Source organism: Protomyctophum parallelum, assembly GCF_964188405.1.
Source record: "Protomyctophum parallelum genome assembly, chromosome: 17".
Lineage (NCBI taxonomy): Eukaryota > Metazoa > Chordata > Actinopteri > Myctophiformes > Myctophidae > Protomyctophum > Protomyctophum parallelum.
Genome location: NC_139719.1, coordinates 29,673,960 through 29,697,110, shown reverse-complemented (window position 1 = coordinate 29,697,110; position 23,151 = coordinate 29,673,960). Strand labels below are relative to the sequence as shown.

Genomic DNA, 23,151 nt, shown 5'->3' with positions numbered 1-23,151 from the left:
CTAGCATCGGTACCCATTGGGTTCCTTCAGACCTACTGAAGTTAAAGTTCAATTAAACTTTATTTTTTATATAATCTTGCAATGGTATATTTAGCCATTGCCATCTTTTATTTTTGGATGTCTCTAAATACTATTTTTAGTCACAAGTCTGTCCCTGACACTTAAGCCAAAATGGCATAGGCACCGTGGTGGTGGAAATTCATATAAGAGTCATCATGGTTTACGTTATGGCAATGATTCATTTAACGTACTTGTCAAAGTTAGTAGTGCTACTGTACTCTACAGGGAGGTGACATCACCTGTTTCTTCCCTGACAAACCCCTTTACAGCAGCTGACTATACATTATCCTCCTTATAATGGACATTTACAGTAGTACTATAAATAACATCACACAAAGGCAAAACTACTTCCTACTGTACATCTTCTTAGTCTCTCTCTCTCTACTTCTGAAAGTTCTGAATATTAAGGATGCATCCTAAGGAAGCAAATGAGTGTATTTCTAGCTGATCTAGGACATAAGACGAGGCGTGGCACAAATTATTATTTTTAATAAATTATGTGAAGAAAGTTACAGACTTGTCAGAAGCTGTGTAATGTTGGGAGACACAGTATCCTATGGACAGAAATTAGCACCAAAGACTGAATCATTGACATAACAATGTCAAGCATAATGCATACGTCACTGAATGACTTATACATGTTTCTTAAATCTTAAATTGTATTTCCATACAATTTACATTTATATTTTTTTGTCACACAAGTTACAACACTGTCCCGTCTTAAAGTTTAAATTAGCTTAATTCCTAGTGTATTGGCCTGTGTATTCTATGGAAAACAAACATGTATTCAAAGAATAAAATGACATACATTTGTATTGTTACGACTTTGTATTACATTCAAGGTTCAATGTTGTACTTTATTGTTATATCTTGTGTACAGGTACATTAGAGTAACACTTATTTTGGTTTGGCTTCCTACATTGTGTATTACTGAGATTTTTCACATAGTCAACCACCCCACTATTAGCTAATAGTAGTACCTTGTATGTGATTCAGTGTGAATTAAAATAAAACTTCTCCAATATTACATAACATATTCAATCATGAGACAATGGATTTCAACTCAGCCCTTTTGTAATATAAGATTTATGAGGCACAAACACAAATTAAGAGTTTGTTTGCTTGTTGACACAATTTTAAAGCAATACCTGTTCCTGTCAAAATGACAGGTGCTACACAACAATTGGAAGTTGATCATAAGATTTCAACATAACTAAAACACTAAATTAAGGAATTATTACTGCTAGTCCTCTATTCTCCATGGTATAACATTCAGCTGGTCTGGGCTAAACAGCAGAATTCTGGGTATTCTGAGTTTAAGAGAAGAGAAACACTGAAGTTCAGGTTTCTTCTCTATGAATTGATTCTTCAAAAATAAAACTGCACCATTTGGGATTTATCACCCAATATCTTAACACCAAGTATTCAATCTTAAAAATAGGACAATTTTATGAGCAACATTTTTAAATAATTTAGAACTTTAAAATTAACTGCAGTGGTCTTTTGTAAATTTTCTGACAAATAAAGTGTTTTGTGGGAAACACAAAGGTCAAGAAATGGGCATTAACAAGGGCACATTCATATTTGTTATGGCATTTATGCTAATGATACAATATTCTTATTTAGATGTAAATACAGTATGACTGCTTAACCTGTATGTTTCAATACAACTCTCAATTTACTCCCAATCGCCTTTAAAAATCTATTACATCAATGTTTTTCCATCCACAATATAGTGCATCACAATTTTAAATCTCGTGTTTAAGACAGATGGTTTTGGCAATATTTTGCATGCATTATTTTATGTGCAGTCCTTAGCCTATATAGATAGATCCGAGCAAACATACATTAGGACATTTATTAATATTAAAGTCATACTGTATAACTCGTATTGTTGATATTGTTGATTTCACTAGCTGATACAGATCCTTGTACATGCAGCATGCATGCATTTGCACCTCAAAACTAGGACCCTATACTGCACTTTGGATTACAACATCATTTCCTGTGTTTCATGAAACTTTTGGAGCAGTATGCGATTTTGTTTCGAACTGAAAGAAAAGCAAAAAATATATATACACATTATTAAAATGAATATTACACAGTAAGATTTTAAATGAACCCCACACTATGTACACCAATATGACCATATCTTAAAACCCTAGAGACACGTGCATTTTATTTATCTAAAGACCACACCTGTGATATATATGACCATTCTTTAACAGAAGGTTCTCAGATTCAAATCTGTGTGCAGTGTGCACTGTGTGCAAATATTTCCCCACAAAGCCTAATAATGCCTAATTTATCTTCTGTAGTATGATGGTGTTGCAAACTAAAACATTGTGTATAAGCTCAAACACATTGCATCTGCGACACAACGCACACTTGTAGAGCAGCTATTTTGGCACACAACACCATCGTATGACAAAGTATAAATCAGGCTTTACAGTCCCTAACTGCATGATGTGAAAAATAAAATTTTAAAATATACTCTTTTCTTTCATTCCTTTAAATCTATGTGGCACATTGATGGACAGTATTGTAGCATTTATAATATGGGTCTTAGATTTAGTGGTGACATAATGACCATTGACAATTAAAAAAATACACAATATACAGTTTGTAAATGCGCTCCGAGATTTTGCTTGGATTTCAGAGTTCTCTGGATTTAGTGTCAGACTGCTCTGATATCAGTTAATTACTCACCAACTAATGTTCCCATTTTCATCTTTAAAAATTAATTCAAATCAACATTAGTTCATCCAATGGATAAAAAAATATTATTACCAGTTTTCTGTACACATATATGTGTGTTAAATCTGTCTGTAGTACCAGACATTTTTAATGACTTCCGGTGCCATTTGTTCAGATGCTTAAAGGACAACTTTTTCAACCAAGGTTCATGTTTTAGGTTGTTATTAGAGAAAGTAAAAAATGAGTGTTTTCTTTTGCTGCTTTACTTTCTCTAATAACAACCTACATTCCTAAAACAAAGACAACGCAGCTATTCACTCAGACTGAGCACTCAGCTCTGAATTGTCTTACGATGCTGCTCTGCATTTCTGAAGACCAAAAAGCACCCCGGGTGGGCTCCAGCACTCTCAGAGCGTATTTCCGAATGCACCCTTTGTCTTTGAGTGCAGCGCTGTAAACTATTTTGTCAACTTACATGCACTGATGCACACCACTCAAAACAGGCTAATCTGTCTAGATGACGTTCAAAACAATAACAAGAATTGATATGCAGCTTATATGACCAAATGAGAAAACTAACATACTCTTTTATACCTGGAAGTGTGAACAGACAAAATTATTATACTTATTTTGTTGTTGCTTCAGGTCTCTCTTTGTATTGCTTGTGTCCGTTTAGTTCTATGTACTTCATGCATCAGCATAGTTGTCAGTTGACAGGTGTTTGAATGTCCTCTCCCATCTGAAATCGAAGATTGTATCATCATAGTTGAATTATTTTGTCATTTCCTCAACTTATGTATTCTTCATACTAATTTGGATTCCTTGATTGTACTTTTTTTTGTATCCCCCCTCGTCCCTAAACAAATTGTTTCTTAGTGAAGACTTCACTCCCTCCATGGTCCTCACAAAGGCCCCTACCTGCCTTAGTAGCATAAGTCAAGCTACTAACACAGTGGGTTGTGGGAAATGGAGTCGCTGTCCCTCAGTGCTGCCTCTTGCTGTCTAGGATGGCTTTCCAGTCGTCGTACCAGGAGAGCAGGCGTCTCTGGGACGGGCAGGGGGGACGGTGCTTGTTGTGGCAGGCTGTGAACAGCACATGCTCCCATGTTGGACTGGGATCCACACCTGATGGAACAGGAGAGCAGAGGAGAATAGACCTATTACTCTCCCACAAAGTAGCCTGACATTCAGCCTGAATTTTCATTTAGTTTCATTATTCATAAGAACATATATTTTTTAATGGCCGTTGCTAGCGATTCAGGGGCTGGAGCCAGTCTACCGCCAAAGGCGAATCTCACACAAAATCTCCACACGAAAACCCCAAATCACCAAATACAAGACAACACCACAATAAGGTGTGAGAGACCTACCTAGGGCTTTCATGAAATATACGCATTTTACATGATGATTAATAGTTAATAATTGCAATTAACCATTCAATTGCGTTTTTGTTGCTGAACAATGGAATATATGAATAAAATTACAATTCAGTTTGGCTTTTAGGCTGCACAGGGCAAACATGACAAATAACCTAAAGAAATGATTGACATAAAAACATAATTCTTTTAACTTTTTTTAAAGGGATTGTGACATTTAAAACACATTTTTGTAGATTTTGTGGCTTTTTTTTTACATCAATTTCACCAAAAAAAGTTTGAACATTCAGTGTATTCTCTGCTGTCTGGACTTTTGTGAATAATTATGCAAAAATGTCTCATCTGGTTGGACGGCAGGCATATACGTAGATCCCTGCTAAACCTCCGCCCCCTCCCCTCTGCTCCCTGCCTACCCTCTCTTCTCCGCCCCTCTCCTCTCCGCTTCCTCATTGTGACCGCAACTTTGTTTCTTTGTAATACTTACTAATAATGGCTTCTAGAGAAAAATCAATCTGCTCTGTTGTTGGCTGTGTCAATCAACACAAGTCCTTACACTGGATACCAACTGGCCTAGATGACTCTTTTATTTTTGACGGTGACGTTCCTACTAAGTTGTCAAAGAAGCGCATCTTGGGTTGACAGGAAAGGGGGAATTACCGACATCTACAGGCTAAAAGAATGTGTTTTTCCATGGCTTCTCAGGATGCAGATTACACATACACAAAAACTCCTGGCAAGAAATACTGGAGTGGAGTTGAGTGTTCAAACTTTTTAGACACATTTGAAGGACCATGGCCAAGACTTTTAATGTTGTTAGAATTATGTTATAAATAATGTCATAATACCTTGAACTATTTTAACAAATATTTGTGATTATCTCAAATAATTGTGATTAGACTTAGATTAGATTAGGTAATAATTGTAACTATATGAACGGCTCTTGGTTAATAAATGGCTTAGCTGTGTGATCGCAGGTAAAAAGTGAAAATCCAGGTCAACAATTGAATACAGTAAAACCATATGGCATAAGAAACCATGTCTTGTTATTTTACATTTCGCTCACACTTTGGATTCAATCCCAAGTCATCAGAGGTTCCTATGGGTAACTGGTGCATTTATATAGGGCTTTTATCCAAATCGCTTTACATAGATTGTGCATTACATTCACCCATTCACACACACATTCACATACCGATGGCAGAGGAAACCATGAAATGCACCAACCTGCACATTAATTATTTAATTATTTAATATCTCCGACCGACACAGACCCCACGCGGACATATGATTATGGAAGGGGGAGAGGGCAAAACACCACAAGAGTGACTAATCATCAGGCGAACTTTGTTGTTAGTACTTTAAGCACATTTTGATGCCGATACTTTGGTACTTTTACTCAAGTACATTTTCAATTCCGTACTTTTACTTGTAACAGAGTAGTTCTAAATTGCAGTATTGGTACTTTTACTTAAGTAAAACAATTGAGTACTTTTTCCACCACTGTATGCCTATCTGTTGGCCAGGTATAGTGACTCATCACAACCAAAATTGCGCACCCCCCGAATTTGCATACCAAAGGTGCGAGGTTTGCAAGCCCTATTAGGGGTTCAGAGTCTTGCTCAAGGACACAACAATAACACTGGGGGAGCCCGGGATCGAACTGGGAACCTCACGGTTGCCATCCGACTGCTCTACCGGCCACTCTACCCATGAGCCACTGCCGCTCCCTAAACTATTGAAATGCTTGGGTTAAATCAAGTTCTATGAGCTCAACAGTGTGCACACACTTACCCAATATGTCTGGTTTATCATCTATGAGGATGTCTCCAGTCACTACAGTCTTGTCTCTGGTGAGAATGACCTGTTCCAGAAATTCAGGGCCCAAATGCTTCTCCACCCAGGCATACTAGAGGGAAACACATGCATGTTTAAACATTACACACAGACACAGACACAGACACATGCACGCGCACACACACACACACACACACACACACACACACACACACACACACACACACACACACACACACACACACACACACACACACACACACACACACACACAATGTTTATTTATGTCCACATAATGAGAAGTACAGGAATACCTTGTACAAAGGACATAAACACTGCCAGTGCAGTTTGACAGTGGGAGAGCAGCCAGTTACAACGTGCATGGACGGCAAAGCAAGGTTACATACAGTACAGCTGACATGTCGGACACTGGGCAGCAGACATAAATCATGGATAAAGGAAACAACGCCTCCTCCAAATTGAGCGGCTTCCTATAATGGCTGAAACTTGGCTCTGCTTTTGGAAAGGCCGGCCATTTGTAAGCCCCTCACAACCAACTTATGCACATGCCCTAGGCTGCCAAAGATAAAAACTAAAAGTTTACATCTGTAGCCTAGCTGTGAGAAGGTCTGCACTAGCTGCTGACTGATACTTCAGCACTTTGGTTAGAAAGGCTTCTTCCAGGCTATAGTCAAAGGTACAGCCGACCTCGAGAATGAACACCTCTCTATGGTTTTCATTTACAACAATGACATCAGGGGTGTTAGCTGAAATGTTAGAGAACACAGAATCATCATTACACAGGTTAAACATCCTCGGCTTCACAGTAGAATGCTTATAAAGCATGATGAAGGACCTGAAAATGGAAGATCTTTCGATAGTCTTTCGATATCAAATCCACTATTCTGTCATGCCTACATATGTAAAGGCCCCTATAAACATGGCAACCATTTAAGATGTGGGACATGGTTTCAGCTATTTGTTCATGGCCATGATGACACACACACACACACACACACACACACACACACACACACACACACACACACACACACACACACACACACACACACACACACACCTCTCAAAGGGAACAGAATGTATTGGAGTTTACCTTCTCATGGGGACAGTGTTTGTAATATTTTATAGGGCTGGTGCAAATGAAGACATCTGTGCTGGAAAAAGAACAGGAAAAAATATTAATTGCATAATGAGAAAAATAAAAAAACAAGAATGACTCATAACTGCCAGGTGCAGCAAGCTCTCGTTTATATACATATTACATTTATAATCAGTTTGTGTGCCGCAGCCTTTGCCTCAGCTCACGGCTTCATGTTGCGGCGTTCAAAGTATGGGTTTTATGGGCAAGTCTCCCATTGGCTTAGCCAATCATGAAAAAGTGTCCACTAAGGTCGTCTTTATGGTCGCTAGTAGTAGAAAGTATAAAATGTTGTCCAGGCTGCTTTTCAAGCCCCTGGCAAAAATAAAAATCACACCTGCGTGGAGCACTCTTATCATCATACACCATCTAATTCCGTAGCTGCAATGCACTACCATTGCAGCTATAGGGCAAGCTTGAATTAAAGAAAGAATAAATTCCATGCAGGTTATTTTTCTAAGTTTGTAGTTTGGAATTACTCTTTTTCTTTCACACATTGTGCTGCTGCTTCCCGCATTATGTACAAATTCGAAACAGTTGGTACACAGGACCGTTCAGTGACTTCCGACGAGCGCTTCCAAACTCCAACACTTAGAAATACAATCACCTGCACAGAATTTAGCTCATAACCTGTCTACAGTGGATTTTTATTAAACAAATGCTTTACAGATTGACAAATTCTAGCTTGCCCTACAGCTGACATTTCAGCAGTAGTTCTTCTTCAGCCCAGGTAAAATTGTCAAAGGTAAACAACATGTACAGACTTACTTGTCCATACGGGCCATCTCTTTGACAGCATCCACACCTCCTGGCAGAGGGGCCAGCTCTGAGAAGAAATCTTTGGATTCCCAGATGCTAATGGCCTTCGCCTAGAGTAAACATCATACACAAATACAGTAACAGCACACTTCATCATAACAATATTTGTAATGGAGATATGTGCGGTTGTATGTAAATGTCCTTCAGATAGAGCCGGGGGAGACACAAGTCCAGAGTTCATGTTGATGATTAGGTGTGTGTGTGTGTGTGTGTGTGTGTGTGTGTGTGTGTGTGTGTGTGTGTGTGTGTGAGAGAGATAGAGATAGCGAGATAATGAGATACCCAAGGACATAAGTTATCCACCCAGAAAGATAATGTGACACGACTGAACCAACTGCATAACACTAATAATTCATTCTTATTACATGGCTTGACCAACAAGACCAACAAACCAACAAAATAAAAATAAAATGCTGTAATTATTATAGAATCCTGTGATCTGTCATTTCTGAATGTATAGTATATAATAGTGTACATTAACCAGTAGGCTACTTACAGTATCATTATGACAGTTGATATAGATACCACTTTCAACCAGTGAAATTAACTTGTTTTACTACTTAAACTATGGGAATTATTCCATTGGCTCATGATACATTATGCTCAACACAACAGAAAGCAATGTGTTTATTTTTACCACTACTAGTAGTAGTACTATTAAATAATAATCTATTTGAAGGGTGCATGGTGTCGTGTGACTCGTGTCAGTAACTTACACACAGGTCGGTCCTGAGTTGCCCATACTGAGTTGACACCCAGAAGCCTCTCCTGTCCTCCAGAGGGATGTAGGGGTCCTCGGGGTACCTGGCCTGGTACTTCTTCAGGAAACCCCCCTCGAAGTCTGCCAGAACCCCGTCCATGTCCACCAACACCCGCAGCTTCTTCTTACCCGAAGAGGACATGTTGGCGGAAATCCACTTAAAGGAGCTGTTCTTCTCTCTGCTGAGTAGGCGCGTGATCCTTGGCAGTAATAGGGATGACATACTGGTTGACTTCTCGTTTTGTTCGAATGGAATACTGAAGTGTCAACTCTGTCAAAACGTCCCGTTGAAAGTCCGCATTAAAGTTGAAATTGGCCGCCACCACAGATTGTGAAGCATTACGGAGTTTGTCATGCAACAATTTCCTTTGCAATTCAAGTGGAAGTTGTATTAGTCATTGCAACCAAGGTGCTGTGCAGCAGAGAGGGTTTTAGCTGTCAGGCTAGCAGGTCAAATGTATGTGTCACCATGTATTTGAAGCACACTGGAAGGGTGGGGTGGGGTGGGGGTTGTTTACATGGTTCTCACTTCTCTGTATGTTTCTAGATGTCCGAGCATGTCATCCATTAGGACAAAGCTCCTGGCAGTCCTCTTATGTAATAATAGGTGTCACAGCGGGTGTCTCTGACTCCCTGTCCACCCAGCACCGCCACGACACCTACTCCTCCTGCAACTGTCAGTTGGGCCAAGGAACCCCCAGGAACAGCCTGTACATTCCAAGCTGCACCAAAGATGGCATGGGAAACAAGATCCCTCACTCACCCCACTGTGATCGGTTGTTCTGCATTTGGCTGATGTTAAAATAGAATGTTAATTATTAAAATAAAAATAAAAGTAAAAAAAAATGTAAAAAGTGTTTATTCTTCACTTTTCGCCTGCACTTTGTCAACTGCTCACCCCCTGAGATGTGTTGTATTTTACAACATCTTTACCATAGTTATGATCTTTACTGAGCTGAAAACATCACTTCCTGTATATATTCCGTCTTAAAGGGATAGAGATTATCTTCCAAGATTCAGTTCTGTAGCAGGCGGATTTGTCTTTTAAACTTGTTGTGCAACAGTGCATGTCTAATTCATGTTGTGCGCTGTCGTTCATTTCGCACTACAGTCTGAAGTAAATACTATTATTATTATTATTATTATAACACGGGTTGGTTCATTGATCTAATAAACTATGGCTCTTTAAGAATCTAATGTTCCGATCGTAAACGTTGCACCCCGTTCTCCCGAACGGTCTCGCGATACCTTCCTCCCAGTGGCGGCTGTGTGGCCCCCTGTCTTAGTCCGCACGGAGTTGTTTCTGACGTTTGAATGAAAAACAGTGTGTATTACCTCCACTTCGCACCGATGAAATAATGGCTTCAGCCTTGGAGCAGTTTGTGAACAATGTGCGGCAGCTCTCCGCTCAAGGTAGGGACACTAAACTGACCCAAGTTGTCAGACGAGATGGAAGTACTAGCTAGCATGCTAGCTAGCCATATGCTAACCAGTGCCTTGCCGATGCTAGGCAGCCAAACTACACAGATCCTTCTTTTTTGCTTTATCATGTAAACAGACTGATTAAAATGCATTTTCGGGACCCGAGACTTCGCCAAAGTATCCCCAAAGGATGCGTTATTACACGGGTGTGTCATGCTATACGCTGGACAACGTAATTGATTGAAAAATACTTATAAATCATACTTTTATTTTTTTTATAGAAAATAACTGCCTACCGGTAGTCCCGCCCTAGCCGTACGCCATTGGCTAGGGAGAATTATTAGCGAATGTTATTGGTCTAATGTGAAGTCTGTCAAACCTAATGCATCGCCTCTTTTCGCTAATGTTGCAAGGCCTTGACAGGACACTTGACCGCCCGATTTATTTTTACTGAAGTCTGCTACAGACAAACCATCATGATACAAAACCCTCAAATCATTTTGTACCATTCTATAGTACCAATGCTCCCATTCGCAAAACATTTTTCTTTCATCACTCATTTGATCACTGAAGCGGTTCTAAACTTATCCATTTCCCAAGTTAGTTCTTCTATTACATGTTGATGGTACATCTCAGTATGACTATACTTACCACAGTTTTGTTGGACATGATGATTGCAGTACTGATATAGTCTTAGTTTAAGCTATGGGATGGCATATCTGAGTGGTTTACATCATAAACAATTCACATCATAGGTTCTTATGTGTAGTGCCCAGTTTCAATTCTAGGTCCAGACTTTTTTCATTATTTCATTTCCATTGTTATGCAGATAGTCAGATACACAGTTATGCCCATCTTCCAGGGCAGGTCAACAACGCTTCAATGATTTCCTGTTTAGTTAACCGTCTACTCGTCTAGCATAAAGAATTGATGGAAATGTATTTCCTCTGTCTCTGACACAATAGAAATGAGCATAATTGTGCCATACAACTACATTTTCAGATCAATTTTGAGTTTTAAAGAGACCAAAATCATCATACATGATGCTTTTATTTATTCTGGCCTTTACTATTTTATTGGTGTCTGCAAAAACACTCAATAGGCTCCAAATTTTACAGAATGTTGATGCTAGACTTTTTGTGCCTCTATTTATTGATAGTTACAGTGAAGACAGAAAGAGGGGGAAAGACATGCAGCAAAGGTCGTCATGAACAGGACTCGAACACACAAGCCGCTGTCAGGCCAGAGCCTATGTGATGCTAGACTTTGAACTAAAACCAGGAGAAGAGAATATCTTACTCATTTAAACTTTACTACACTGGTTGCCTGTCTATTTTAACCTGGTACTTAATGCACTTCATGGTCTCGGTCTGGCATTTATTTCAATGTTGTAGTTATTAACCTCTGGGAATGTGCTGATTGAACCTGAGTTATGAAAACAAAGGAACTTACCATTGCTGTCATGCAATTTATCGATTGGTCTTTCCATTATTTAAAAGTCACTTCTAGGAACAGATCAACAACAATATTGTGACATTATTGAAGAAAAAATACTATGCGTTGACAGTTGATACGAGAACATCAGACAACAAGAGTATTGCACACACGGCACAACGGGTGGGGCGTGTATTCCAAACTTGAATCGTTCCTGACTTGCATGGCCCCAGAGTAGGCCGGGTGGCGTCTAGTTAGTATTACTAATCTGTGATTCTGATTATACAGGTACATGGTCAGTCAGACACAAACAAAAGGATAAGTGTCTCCAGTCTTTGTATTTTTCATCCGATTTCTTTTTCCCTGCCTTACAGGCCAGATGACTCAGCTGTGTGAGTTGATCAACAAGAGCGGGGAGCTGCTGGCCAAAAACCTGTCCCACCTGGACACTGTGCTGGGGGCCCTGGATATCCAGGAGCACTCCCTAGGAGTGTTGGCTGTGCTGTAAGTATCCCCCCCCCCCCCTGCACTCCTGCACATCCAAAAAGACCCGTAGGAGGTGCAAGTCTAGTTGGCAGGCATAGACATCAAAAAAGAGAAAAACATTCCAGGTGCTATGAATAGCACCTGACGAAGCTCATGGCGAAACACGTCGTGCTAATAAATAAGTTTGATGCAGTAAGTTGTCCGTCTCTGTTCCCTGGAGTGTGCAGTCCCTTTTTTGGTATATATATATATATATATATATATATACGGTAGTGGTCAATCCACTGCTCTTGTCACCAAGCAAAACCGCTGTACACCAGAGTATAAATCACAAGATAAACAGCATAGGACAAGCACAGGAAAGAAGCCTATGGCAGGCTTTGTAGTTCAACAAAGAGTAATACTATATGGTTTAGGTGTCTAAAGAAATGGTAGCTTGAGCTTCTTGCTACTTGGAAATGTTAGAAGGCAACATTGTGATTTGTGAACACACCTATTAGTGTGTTAAATATATTGTGCAGCCTCATGCTGTGTTCAGTTCAGACCACCAGCGAACAAAGCCATAGGCTACTGTCCCTATCATTTTCAGTCGAAGACAGGCAGCAAAATTAAGCTACAAACTGACACCCTGCATGATGGGTGGTACTAAAAGTTGAGACCTCAACTTCTTTCATCACCTCAGACATGGTGAACCAACCAATCACAGTTTTGTGATTGGTTGGTTCTCTCTCTCCACTATTCCTGTTCTTTTTCATAAATGGAGGAAAGGCTCATTCTTAACTAGTTCGCTGTGCTATTTTTAACCTACCATCATGTCTTCTTTAGCTTCGCTGTCTTGTAGCTTTGTCTCCACTGCTTGCTGCCCCTTCCATAATAGTTTTTAAACCAGTTTTACATAGGTCGTTAATTTTATGTTGAACCTGGGGTCAGGAAATTTATTTTTGGCTTAGGCTTGTCAGTGGCAGTTCTTGCCGCTGTTCTAGCCCATACGTTTAATTTAGATGTTCCCTGATGCCTTCTTCTTTCCGTATCTGCTCTAGACCAGATCTGTTAACAGCAAACTAAATTGATCCCAGTCTAATTCACATCACAAGGAAAAACAATAGGGAAAAAAAAACATTGACTCAGGTTACTCTGGTCAAATTTAACCCATTTAGGACTGAGGGCGATAGATACAATAGCATGTACATAGCAACAAGAACCCCAAAGGGGTTCCTGTTCTGAATGGGTTAAAGCTAAACATCCAGCAAATTCTACAAATGCTTAAGAAATAGGCTAACTAATGCAATATGCATGTACTGTAAGTGGCTAGGGATGGGAGTATATACATTATCATTTAAAACCACAATAATTGTATTGCAAAAGTATCACAAATGTTTTTGGGTCCTTGACATGTTGAGAACTACTGCTCTAAATCAAGCAACGCCACTGACAAGCTGATAGTAAAATTATTCAGAAGCAAGATATAGTTTGTTTCTTAATTTCCTTCTTTTTTGTCTGTATTTTCTTTGTGTGTAGAAAGACACGATGAATGATATTTTTCTGGCTAATAAATCATGATGTAAACTTTTTTAATTTGCCACCTTTGTTTGACCAATTATAGGGTTATAACACCCTCCCTGCTTTATTTTGTTTCAATGCCGGTCTTCTCTCTGTCACTGCAGATTTGTGAAGTTCTCCATGCCAAACATCCCTGACTTTGAAACGCTCTTCTCCCAAGTCCAGCTCTTTATCAGTACCTGCAATGGGGAGCACATCAGATATGCAACAGACACTTGTAAGTGTGAGCACCTACAGAAGCTTTGCATGCTCCTTCCACCTGGTTTAACCACATTAACCTTAACAAATAGCAGCTCTAAAAGCTCACACAGCTCACAAAGCTTGTAGATTGGCTATTGGTGCTATTTGTCTTACGACAAAGTAGGGTATACAGTAAGTGGTTAATAAACATGGCAACAACAAGCTGGTATTTACTGTAGTCACAAAATAATTATACAGATACCATTGGATACATATTACAAACTACTCAGAACCGTAACTTTGGCCGATTATCAATAATAACAATTTGTATTGTATTTTATATTGTCGTCTATTAGTCACCTTTACAGCAAGGTATAATTTGTAAGGATCGTGCAATCATGGAATGAGCAACACAGCTAAACGTGGCACCCCCCCAAAGATTTCCAAATCCCTCAATATGCTTCAGTTGGTAATTCCTCTCGTTTTGAACGACCTGCCAGCACAAGCAGGCATGTGACTGGCACAGGTGTGTGACTGGCACCTCAGCATGAGTCATGCAACTTTGACAGTGATCCGTCTGTGATACCGTTGTGCAAATCTTGCCTGTAAAATTAATGTATGGAAGAAAGCCTATGGTTTCTCAGCGAGGGTGAGGAACCGGTCTTCTTGGGCTGTACCTGGGACTGCACTTGATGCTTGGAGCATACACAAAGTCAACAAAGTTGCAGTACCCATTCTCAGGTCCCAACAACAATATAAAATAAATACCAATTGGTATTATTGAAGGGGAGAAATAATCGGCCAAAATCTTAGTTTCCGAACATTTGTTTTAGGAGAACAGGGTTGGAAAAATGTCAGTGAATATAGGACCAACCAGTGTGCATGTTAAAGGTTGCAGAGAGCAGTAATAATAATAATAAAACTTTATTTGTATAGCACCTTTCATGACATGAAATGCAGCTCAAAGTGCTTTACAGAGCAATGGAGAGAAAAAAGAAAAAAGCAAGGCATAAACAAGAGAAAAAATTAAAAGATCAATTAAAAGCAAGGGTGTAGAAGTGGGTCTTGAGCTGTGCTTTAAAAATGTCTACAGAGTAGTGTTTAGTAATCAAACCATACATTAGAAATTAGAATCAAATAATGTAAATCAATTAAATTAATTGCCAATTCGTGATTTTTATCAGATGTTTGATAGTAGCACCCCCACCCCCTCATACAATTACATTGAAATTGTGTACTTTTATTATTCTATTGCATTATTTATCTCATTGGAACTGAAAATAATAAATGGCAAGCTAAAAACTAGGATATGCAATCCTTTTTTTCTGCTTTGAAATTGTAGGATAACGAGTAGAAGATTAAACACAGCCAAAATAAAAGGTGTATTCAAATCTCATGTATGCAAATCTCATATCCATGTGTGCAAGTTGAAGGTAATTGTCTTCCTCTCTTGACAGTTGCTGGTCTCTGCCACCAGTTGACAAATGCCCTCGTAGAGCGGAAACAGGTGGGTGTGGACAGAAAGCCGTGACATGAGATGGCAGCTTCTATTCTGACTCAGCACATTTGTGCAGTAACATAAATTGAATCTGCTCTAATGGCTGGTGCTGGAAGAATGCACCACTCTTGCATTCTTTAAATATTTTACTGCATTTTAAAGAGGGGCCAATGTCTTGCCAGTTTCATTTGTGTTTGGACTGTTCAAAGCAGAAGCTGAAGCTGTAACTAATTGTCTTTTTGTCATCTTCTTTGTCATCTCAGCCGTTGCGGGGTGTTGTCGTCCTAAAACAGGCAATCGACAAAATGCAGATGAACACAAACCAACTTACCTCAGTTCATGCAGACCTGTGTCAGGTGAGTCTCCGCTCAGGGGCCTCCGCCTCACCTCACAATGAACAATCCTGCCAAACATCCTGTTTGCGCTAGCCCCTCCTATGTCCAGCGTTCCAGGTTTGTGTAAACGCAAACATTGAGACAATTGAAGATGGAAAAGTGAGGACGCAAATTGTGATTGGTCAGAATGAGATGTATGATGATAAAAGCTCCCCGTTTTTTCTTGTTAGGGTTAGGGTATTTGAAGAGCTTGAAACATCACATGGTGCTATGAATTATGTAAAATTACTATGGGATAATTTTCTAAAGTTCAGATGTTGATCTTTTCTTTTCATGGTGTTACGCTGTCCAGTACTGAGCATTTATCGTTTTAGACGTGAGTTCTTTAACACCATATTTCTGTTGTGCACATAACACCACTTTGCTGTTACAACCTGATCCAAGGAACATCTGTGATAGGAGGTGGCAATTTGTAACCTCGATGGTAAATGTCCTCTAAACAACCTACTAACTTCTTCAGGATTTTAGTAGATTTTTACAAATCTTACAGGAATCTATGTATTGTATCCCATGATTGTATTCCAATTCTTGGGGTCACGATTTGATTAAAAAAACATTCTCGATTCCCATTCAAGTTTATCCCTTTTCATTCACACACGCCAATACATAGACATTGCTCTGAAAATATTTATTGTTTGATGTTAAATTATTAGGCTTGCCTGCTGATCCTTTATGACTGATATTAATATCAGTTAGCCTGCAAATATACGTACATACATAACATTAGAGGCTAACATTAATTCAGTCCATTCACATTCTCAACTTTCCACATCCCCCCCCCCCCCCCAGTCTGTTTACATTTGCAAATTAGTTCAAGGAACATCCTCACAAGAGGATAAGAGATAATTTCAGATGGGGTGAGGAGGGTGAACAAGAGGGTTCGAATCAAGTGTTGCTGTAGATTTGTGGACCATATGAATTAATAATCTTTCTAGCCTAATCCACATCACTACAATTTCCATAGATACCTGTCCACGAGGAAGCAGACAGACGCAAGCATGCAACTAGATTTCATGTTTTGTGTCGTGTTTTGTCCTGTTCATTCAATGTTTGGTTGATGATGTACACTGCACAGTAGGTTCATTCAATCCGGTCTAAACTCCAGAAGCTTGAACGCAACCTTTCCGTAGATGGCAAAGGCTTATTTCATGTCGTATGTCTTTCCCTTCTAATTTGCGCTCTCTCCCATATAGCTGTGCTTGTTAGCAAAGTGTTTCAAGCCGGTCCTACCCTTCCTAGAGCTGGATATGATGGACATCTGCAAGGAGAACGGAGCATACGACGCCAAGCACTTTCTATGTTATTACTACTACGGTGGCATGATCTACACGGGTCTGAAAAACTTTGAAAGAGCACTGTATTTTTATGAACAGGTAGGGCTTACTTTTATCGTTCTAATTCTGCCTATATTATATTTGTTCTGCAGTGGATAATCAAGTTCCTCTCCTCTAGGCAATAACCACTCCAGCCATGGCAGTGAGCCACATCATGTTGGAAGCCTATAAAAAGTACATCCTAGTGTCACTCATACTCCACGGCAAAGTGCAGCAGCTGCCCAAATACACCTCACAGATAGTAGGGAGGTTCATCAAGGTAGGAATAAATCATAATTGTGGGATGGAGTGTTGAGAATTAAAACTATCTATCTATCTATCTATCTATCTATCTATCTATCTATCTATCTATCTATCTATCTATCTATCTATCTATCTATCTATCTATCTATCTATCTATCTATCTATCTATCTATCTATCTATCTATCTATCTATCTATCTATCTATCTATCTATCTATCTATCTATCTATCTATCTATCTATCTATCTAGCTATCTATCTATCTATCTATCTATCTATCTATCTATCATACTTCATAATGGTGATCACTATCCCACTTTTCCATCTCTGTTCATGATCTGCGCCCTCAGCCCTTAAGCAACGCGTATCACGAGTTGGCCCAGGTGTACGCCACCAACAACCCCGCCGAGCTTCGCAATCTGGTCAACAAACACAGTGAGCAGTTCACACGAGACAACAACACAGGCCTGGTCAAGCAGTGTCTCTCCTCCCTCTATAAGAAGAACATCCAGAGGCTAACAAAGGTGGGTGATGACTGGGAGTGGAGTTTGTGGATGTTTGTGTGAGAGACAGTGAGAAAATGTGGAGAGTTGCCATACTGCAACAGAGGTCAGTCCCTGTATCCATGGGGCTTTTTAAAGTGTCCTATAGCAAGGCGTTGAGTAACTGTCTACTTATTGTCTACAGTAATTTATCTAGTCGTGTCAAATTACTACTCATTACCTACACATGCATGTGAATATATATGTATGACGTTAAACATTCAGCCATGCCTAATTACCTCTACCATACGCAGTTGGGGTGCTTTTCAGTGAAAGGGTGAAATCTTATTGTAGTTGGATCATCAGATTTTTATCCCAACTTAATTTATACTCTTATACTGGGAGAAGTTGGGATGTGATAGTGGGGAGATCCTTTTGTTTCTGGGAAGCAGAAATGCATCTTAAAATCTCTTCTCTGATTTTCCTCCCTCCTCTTATCTTTGTTCAACAGACTTTCCTGACGCTCTCCTTGCAAGACATGGCAAGTCGAGTGCAGCTGTCAGGCCCGCAGGAGGCTGAGAAATATGTCTTACACATGGTGAGTGAACGGCCCCTGAAGGAGCACTGCATGCAAACACATTATCGGTTGTATGAGCAAGTAACTCAAGACTGACAGTAATATTCAACTGATAGTAAGTACAGGGGGTAAATATAAAGTAAATGATGCTCGGGCTACACTGGGCATATTCCGTTTGTGGAACTTAAGTAGCACAGTGTACTGCATGTACTCCCAACGGTCTGGTGGGGGGACCTGTCAGCAGAGATTGTTGGGCAGACGGAGTAAGACAGAGGTTCTACATCCTTCCGGTGGGGGCTCCTCACTGGCAGGTGAGGCAGTAGGATACAACAGCAATGACAACACAGCATAACGACTAAATTGGGGAGAAACGGGTAAAAAGCCACACACACAAGTGACTACCAAAGGGATTGTTTTGTTCAGTCAGAAATGTTTAAACATTTGGAACTTTTGCGTGCAGATTGAAGACGGCGAGATCTATGCCAGCATCAACCAAAAGGATGGTATGGTCTGTTTCCACGACAACCCCGAAAAGTACAATAATCCAGCAATGCTCCACAAAATCGACCAAGAGGTGAGGAGGGGCCGGTCATTGATAATAGCAAATCTACAAGCTCGCAATGCATTGAGACTCATTGTGAGCTTGTAGATCGGACATTTTCACTATTTTGGGGGAATTGAAAGTAGTTAATGTCTGTGAGTTTTATAAATGTTTAACCAATAAAAATATTAACAATGGCTTGTGACTAAACAAACTACATTGGATCCAATGGAAAGCAGGTTATTTCCTGAAAAGTAATAGTTATGGACACCCGACAGCGTGTTTTTTACTTTTGCTTTCTCTCCACAGATGTTAAAGTGTATAGAGTTGGATGAGAAACTAAAGTCTATGGATCAGGAAATCACAGTAAACCCACAATTTGTGCAGAAGGTAGGGACATTCTTACCAACAGTTCTATTACACAATTCTTTACACAGCATTGTTTATAATACACAGATGAACAGTTCTATTGCATTATTCTTGAATATGTAAATATGTCAAAAATATAATAGGCCTAATGGTCCAGAAAGTTAGTCGTCATATTTTTTTGTGAAGGTCTTATGTTGTCATTGTCCCTTGGCTTTATTCACATTCCAAGAAGGGCCAATGCTATGCCAGTTTTTATTTTCATGTAGGATATGTCTTTTGGAACTAAACTCATACAGTACGTTGCTGTGCTGGTAGTGGGACTCGGGTTTTGTATATGGTTGCACTCTGTAAAATAATGTATTTTCTTGGGTTACTACATACATCTGATTTAGACTAGGCTGGACAAATAGATTCTGTACCTACATTTACGTTAGAGCTGTTTTACACATGCAGCATTTTAAACACTAAAGTACATGTACAATGTTGCGATAGCAATAAAAGTACAAAGAGTTCTTTAACATACAAACAAATGGAAACGTAGGGAAGGATAAGGATTATGAATGTGTGATTAACATGTCCCCCTCTGCATTTTTCAGAGTATGGGGACACAGGAGGACGATGTCGGTAGCAAAACATCAAGTTACTCCTGAGAGGCGTGACTGGGGCAGAGAGGGGCTAGAAGAGAGAATGCTATCGCCACCCAATGCATTCTCCCTGCGAAGACTTGGCTTTTTTTTTTAAAGAGCAAAAACAAACAAACCAACAAACATTCTAATGCATATGGACATCGGTCAAGGAAAGAAATCTAAATGTGTGGAATGATGATGACGAAATTGGTTCTGCTTTCTTCAGTATCTTGAGGATATCATTCAAAACAAGATGCTTTACAAGAGAGAAAAAGAAATACATTTTTGTCAGTGTTTTATTTATCAATGTTCAGGTGGGGGCACCACTGCTGCATTAACAGAAACCACAATAATAAAAACTGGACTTATTTGTTCAAATATGTGTGAATTAGCACTGTTTTTGTTTTGTTTTGTTGTTTTTCTTCTCCGTTCTGCTGCATGATGGACATTCATATAGAGGGCGGTTGAGGTAACTCATCTTGGCAACGGAATAAATCTGATAAGTTCTACTGTTGTAAAATGTTCCCCTTTCACTCCTTTTTCAGTCACAATGTATATATCTAAAATAGCCAGTGTATATGCACACACTCGTGAGTCGTTGCCCTTGAGACTAAAACGCAGATCGTGGGTGGGTGGCTCACTCTGGTGCACTGTTTTTGTAAGTTTGTTCCGCTAGAGGTCGCTCGTACACTGTACAGTAAATTGCTTTGACGGGCTGTTATTTCAACAAGTAAAAGTACTTAAATGAAAACCAAACTGTCAATAACTGTTGTTTGGGAGCTTGAGCTTTACGATTGTCAGATCTGTTGTAATAAATTGTTTAAGAATATTGTTCTGGAATCTTAAGTTTGTGCAGACGGCATCACATTAAACAGTGAAGTAAATGTGAATGTTATGAAGCTATCTTATTCCAGCCTATAAACTTCATCCGACGGGCGGATATTTTGTGCAGTGACTACAGGCCAATCCCGATGCAGCTCCCACAATGTATGGGCGGGACTAAAAGCAACTAAAGAAAGCTTAGTGTACGTCAATCAAATGCAACGCTCGATTGTCATTGGCTAAGTGTTGTCCAGTGAGGCGGGACTTTGGAACTCGCCGTGTAAGCTACTGTTGAAATTCCAATGCTAAACATTTGAGCTAATTGCTAACCCGTGTATTTGAGAGGAATATTGTGGATGCAGCACGAGTGTGGATTTTACATGCAAATGAAATGAGTGCATCCGTGGGGCGGGATTACGCACAGAATCGCCTTGATGTTTGCTGCTGCGTGCCTCTCTGCTACTGTAACCAGGACATGTCGAACTCAACCACATCATAAGAACAATCATTAGGTTCTGTTATTGAACCAGACCGGACTGGCTGAGTCTCTCATGGGGTCTGGACGAGCACAACGCTTCTGCCTGAAGGAACGGTTGTGATCCCAATGCTGTGTGTCAGTCTGCCATCATGGGTCCCGCAGGTTGCCCGCATGTGAACGCCTTCAAAGTGGACAACAACTGGAAGCAGAACCTCCGGCTCATCTATCAGTGTTTCGTTTGGAGCGGCTCAGCCGAGACGAGAAAACGCAAGGTAAAATGAAAACAAAACGTGATCATCATTTCACGCACGGCTCGGAGGGGCGGGGAGGGTGGTGGGGGGGGGATGCATCTCTTCAAATAGATGCAGCGAAAGACTGCACGCGCGCCGCGTGCGTGTGTGTTTGTTGACAATGACGCCTCCCATAATAACATCCGACATTACATCATATTCATCAATCATACCGGTCTAATTTGCAACTGAATCAAAATGTACTTCATATATTACAGTAACATTGTCCGTGTTAACTTGCTGGTCAATCACAAATCAGTAACCTTTATGTCGTATCCGGGTTTTGAACCCGTGTCTGCGCACTAGAGACCATTCTGGGAGATAATGCACTTGTCGCTTATGAGATCATGGCATTACTATACTACCTGTCAACCAGTGGGTGTCCGACCCACTCAATGAAGAGTCAGAGTAGGGAGACTAACCTGGAATCCAGACTGACTTAGATTAATTGATTCAAATTTATTTACACAGTATGTAGTGTACAAAAGCAATGTTCACAGCTAAAACGTCAAAAGGTTAATACAAAAAGCTAAAAGCTTATTTTCATTAATTGTGGTCCCATTGACTCACTGACTTTTTCCACTCCATGGAACAATCCAAAAGAGGGGTCTGGGGTCATGGCTAATAATATTAGCCATGACCCCTTACTCATCTGTATGGTAGAATAGGTTGCAATAACAAGCACATCTGCAGAGATGGTCTCACTTATATTATAAGTGAGACCATCTCTGCAGATGTGCTTGTTATTGCAACCTATTCTACCATACAGATGAGTAAGGGGGGAAATGTTCAAGTTTGACTTGAGTTATTCTTGACACAATCTATCAAGCTATCAAATTCCTTCAGTTGTGTAATATAGTTTAGCTATGAACAATGCAAATTTAAATAAATAACACTAATACAAAATGTGTGTGCATGCAGTATATATTCAAGGTTAAGTACTAGTGTACATCACCAGAATAATCTCTAACCAATCTGTACATCATTGTGATTTCAATAGGTGAAGACCCAATAATTTTAAACTAATTGGCTTGATAGTAACATAGTAGAAACATTTTCAGCAAATTGGCTCCTCCGGTGTCAAGGGTCCTTGAGCAAGACAAGACACTGAACCAATGGAGTATTAATATATCACACTGAACCGCTTGCTCCTGATGAGCAGGTTGATGTCTACTAGGGCGGTGCAACAGTTAATTGAAATTATCATAAAAATATTGCTAATGCCATAAAATAATCAATTTAGGTGGAGATTATTTAGATAAATTATTCCCTTTTTTAAATACAGTAGCATAACTGGACTGTGACCTCTTTCAACCTTTGGTGTCCCTATTTTGACCATGTCGGTATAAAAAAATAGTACAGAAAATATCAGATCTACAAGCGCTGCCGTTTGTGCATGATATTGTTGTGTAAGTGATTAATCGATTCATTGAAAACATATATACATTTTATAATCTTTATCTTCTCGATCATTCCATTAATCAAGATTCAAATACGTCGTTAGAAATTAAACAAAGGGGTCATACATTTTTAGACTACTCATCGACCATGTGAAATTCCAGTATAATAATGATAATTATCAGCTGAGGCAATACACAAACTGGTTGGAAACTCCCCCCTGTCAGGTGAAATGAAGCGGCTTGGACTCCTCATAAATTGAAGGAAGCATGAGGTCAGTCCGTTGCTCTCCCCAGGTTGCTAGAGGGAATGTAGCGCCCAGGATTACACTAGTAGACAATTGATACTGGGTG

General features: G+C 39.7%; 3 protein-coding genes across 3 annotated transcripts in view; 2 read left to right on the top strand and 1 right to left on the bottom strand.

Annotated features, from left to right (window-relative positions):
* Positions 1-568: 568 nt before the first annotated feature.
* Positions 569-9,783, bottom strand: nt5m (5',3'-nucleotidase, mitochondrial). The gene is made up of 5 exons (XM_083787788.1): positions 8,622-9,783; positions 7,855-7,955; positions 7,042-7,102; positions 5,925-6,039; positions 569-3,882 (listed from the first exon to the last, which is right to left on the bottom strand). Exons 1-5 carry the CDS (start codon positions 8,886-8,888, stop codon positions 3,740-3,742), a joined length of 687 nt encoding a protein of 228 aa, XP_083643914.1. The 5' UTR covers positions 8,889-9,783; the 3' UTR covers positions 569-3,739.
* A 126-nt stretch (positions 9,784-9,909) lies between these two features.
* cops3 (COP9 signalosome subunit 3) lies at positions 9,910-20,639 on the top strand. The gene is made up of 12 exons (XM_083787787.1): positions 9,910-10,078; positions 11,896-12,025; positions 13,672-13,784; positions 15,205-15,254; positions 15,509-15,601; positions 16,834-17,013; positions 17,093-17,233; positions 17,566-17,739; positions 18,209-18,295; positions 18,735-18,848; positions 19,125-19,205; positions 19,781-20,639. The coding sequence occupies exons 1-12, from the start codon at positions 10,024-10,026 to the stop codon at positions 19,832-19,834; spliced, it is 1,272 nt and encodes a 423-aa protein (XP_083643913.1). The 5' UTR covers positions 9,910-10,023; the 3' UTR covers positions 19,835-20,639.
* A 310-nt stretch (positions 20,640-20,949) lies between these two features.
* The window catches only part of usp22 (ubiquitin specific peptidase 22), a 30,615-nt gene continuing 28,413 nt past the window's right edge, over positions 20,950-23,151 (top strand). Inside the window, exon 1 of the mRNA XM_083786932.1 lies at positions 20,950-21,382. Coding sequence (XP_083643058.1) covers positions 21,260-21,382 — 123 coding nt within the window. The 5' untranslated portion in view covers positions 20,950-21,259. The remainder of the gene's footprint in view (positions 21,383-23,151) is intronic.

Excerpts from the sequence above, each read along its gene's own strand:
- nt5m (XM_083787788.1), bottom strand. The coding sequence starts at position 8,888 with ATGTCATCCCTATTACTGCCAAGGATCACGCGCCTACTCAGCAGAGAG. Across the intron at positions 7,956-8,621 it reads AACTCAGGACCGACCTGTGT|GCGAAGGCCATTAGCATCTG; the intron begins GTAAGTTACTGA and ends TGTTTACTCTAG. Across the intron at positions 3,883-5,924 it reads TGATAAACCAGACATATTGG|GTGTGGATCCCAGTCCAACA; the intron begins GTAAGTGTGTGC and ends CTGTTCCATCAG.
- cops3 (XM_083787787.1), top strand. The coding sequence starts at position 10,024 with ATGGCTTCAGCCTTGGAGCAGTTTGTGAACAATGTGCGGCAGCTCTCC. Across the intron at positions 13,785-15,204 it reads CAGATATGCAACAGACACTT|TTGCTGGTCTCTGCCACCAG; the intron begins GTAAGTGTGAGC and ends CTCTCTTGACAG. Across the intron at positions 19,206-19,780 it reads ACCCACAATTTGTGCAGAAG|AGTATGGGGACACAGGAGGA; the intron begins GTAGGGACATTC and ends TGCATTTTTCAG.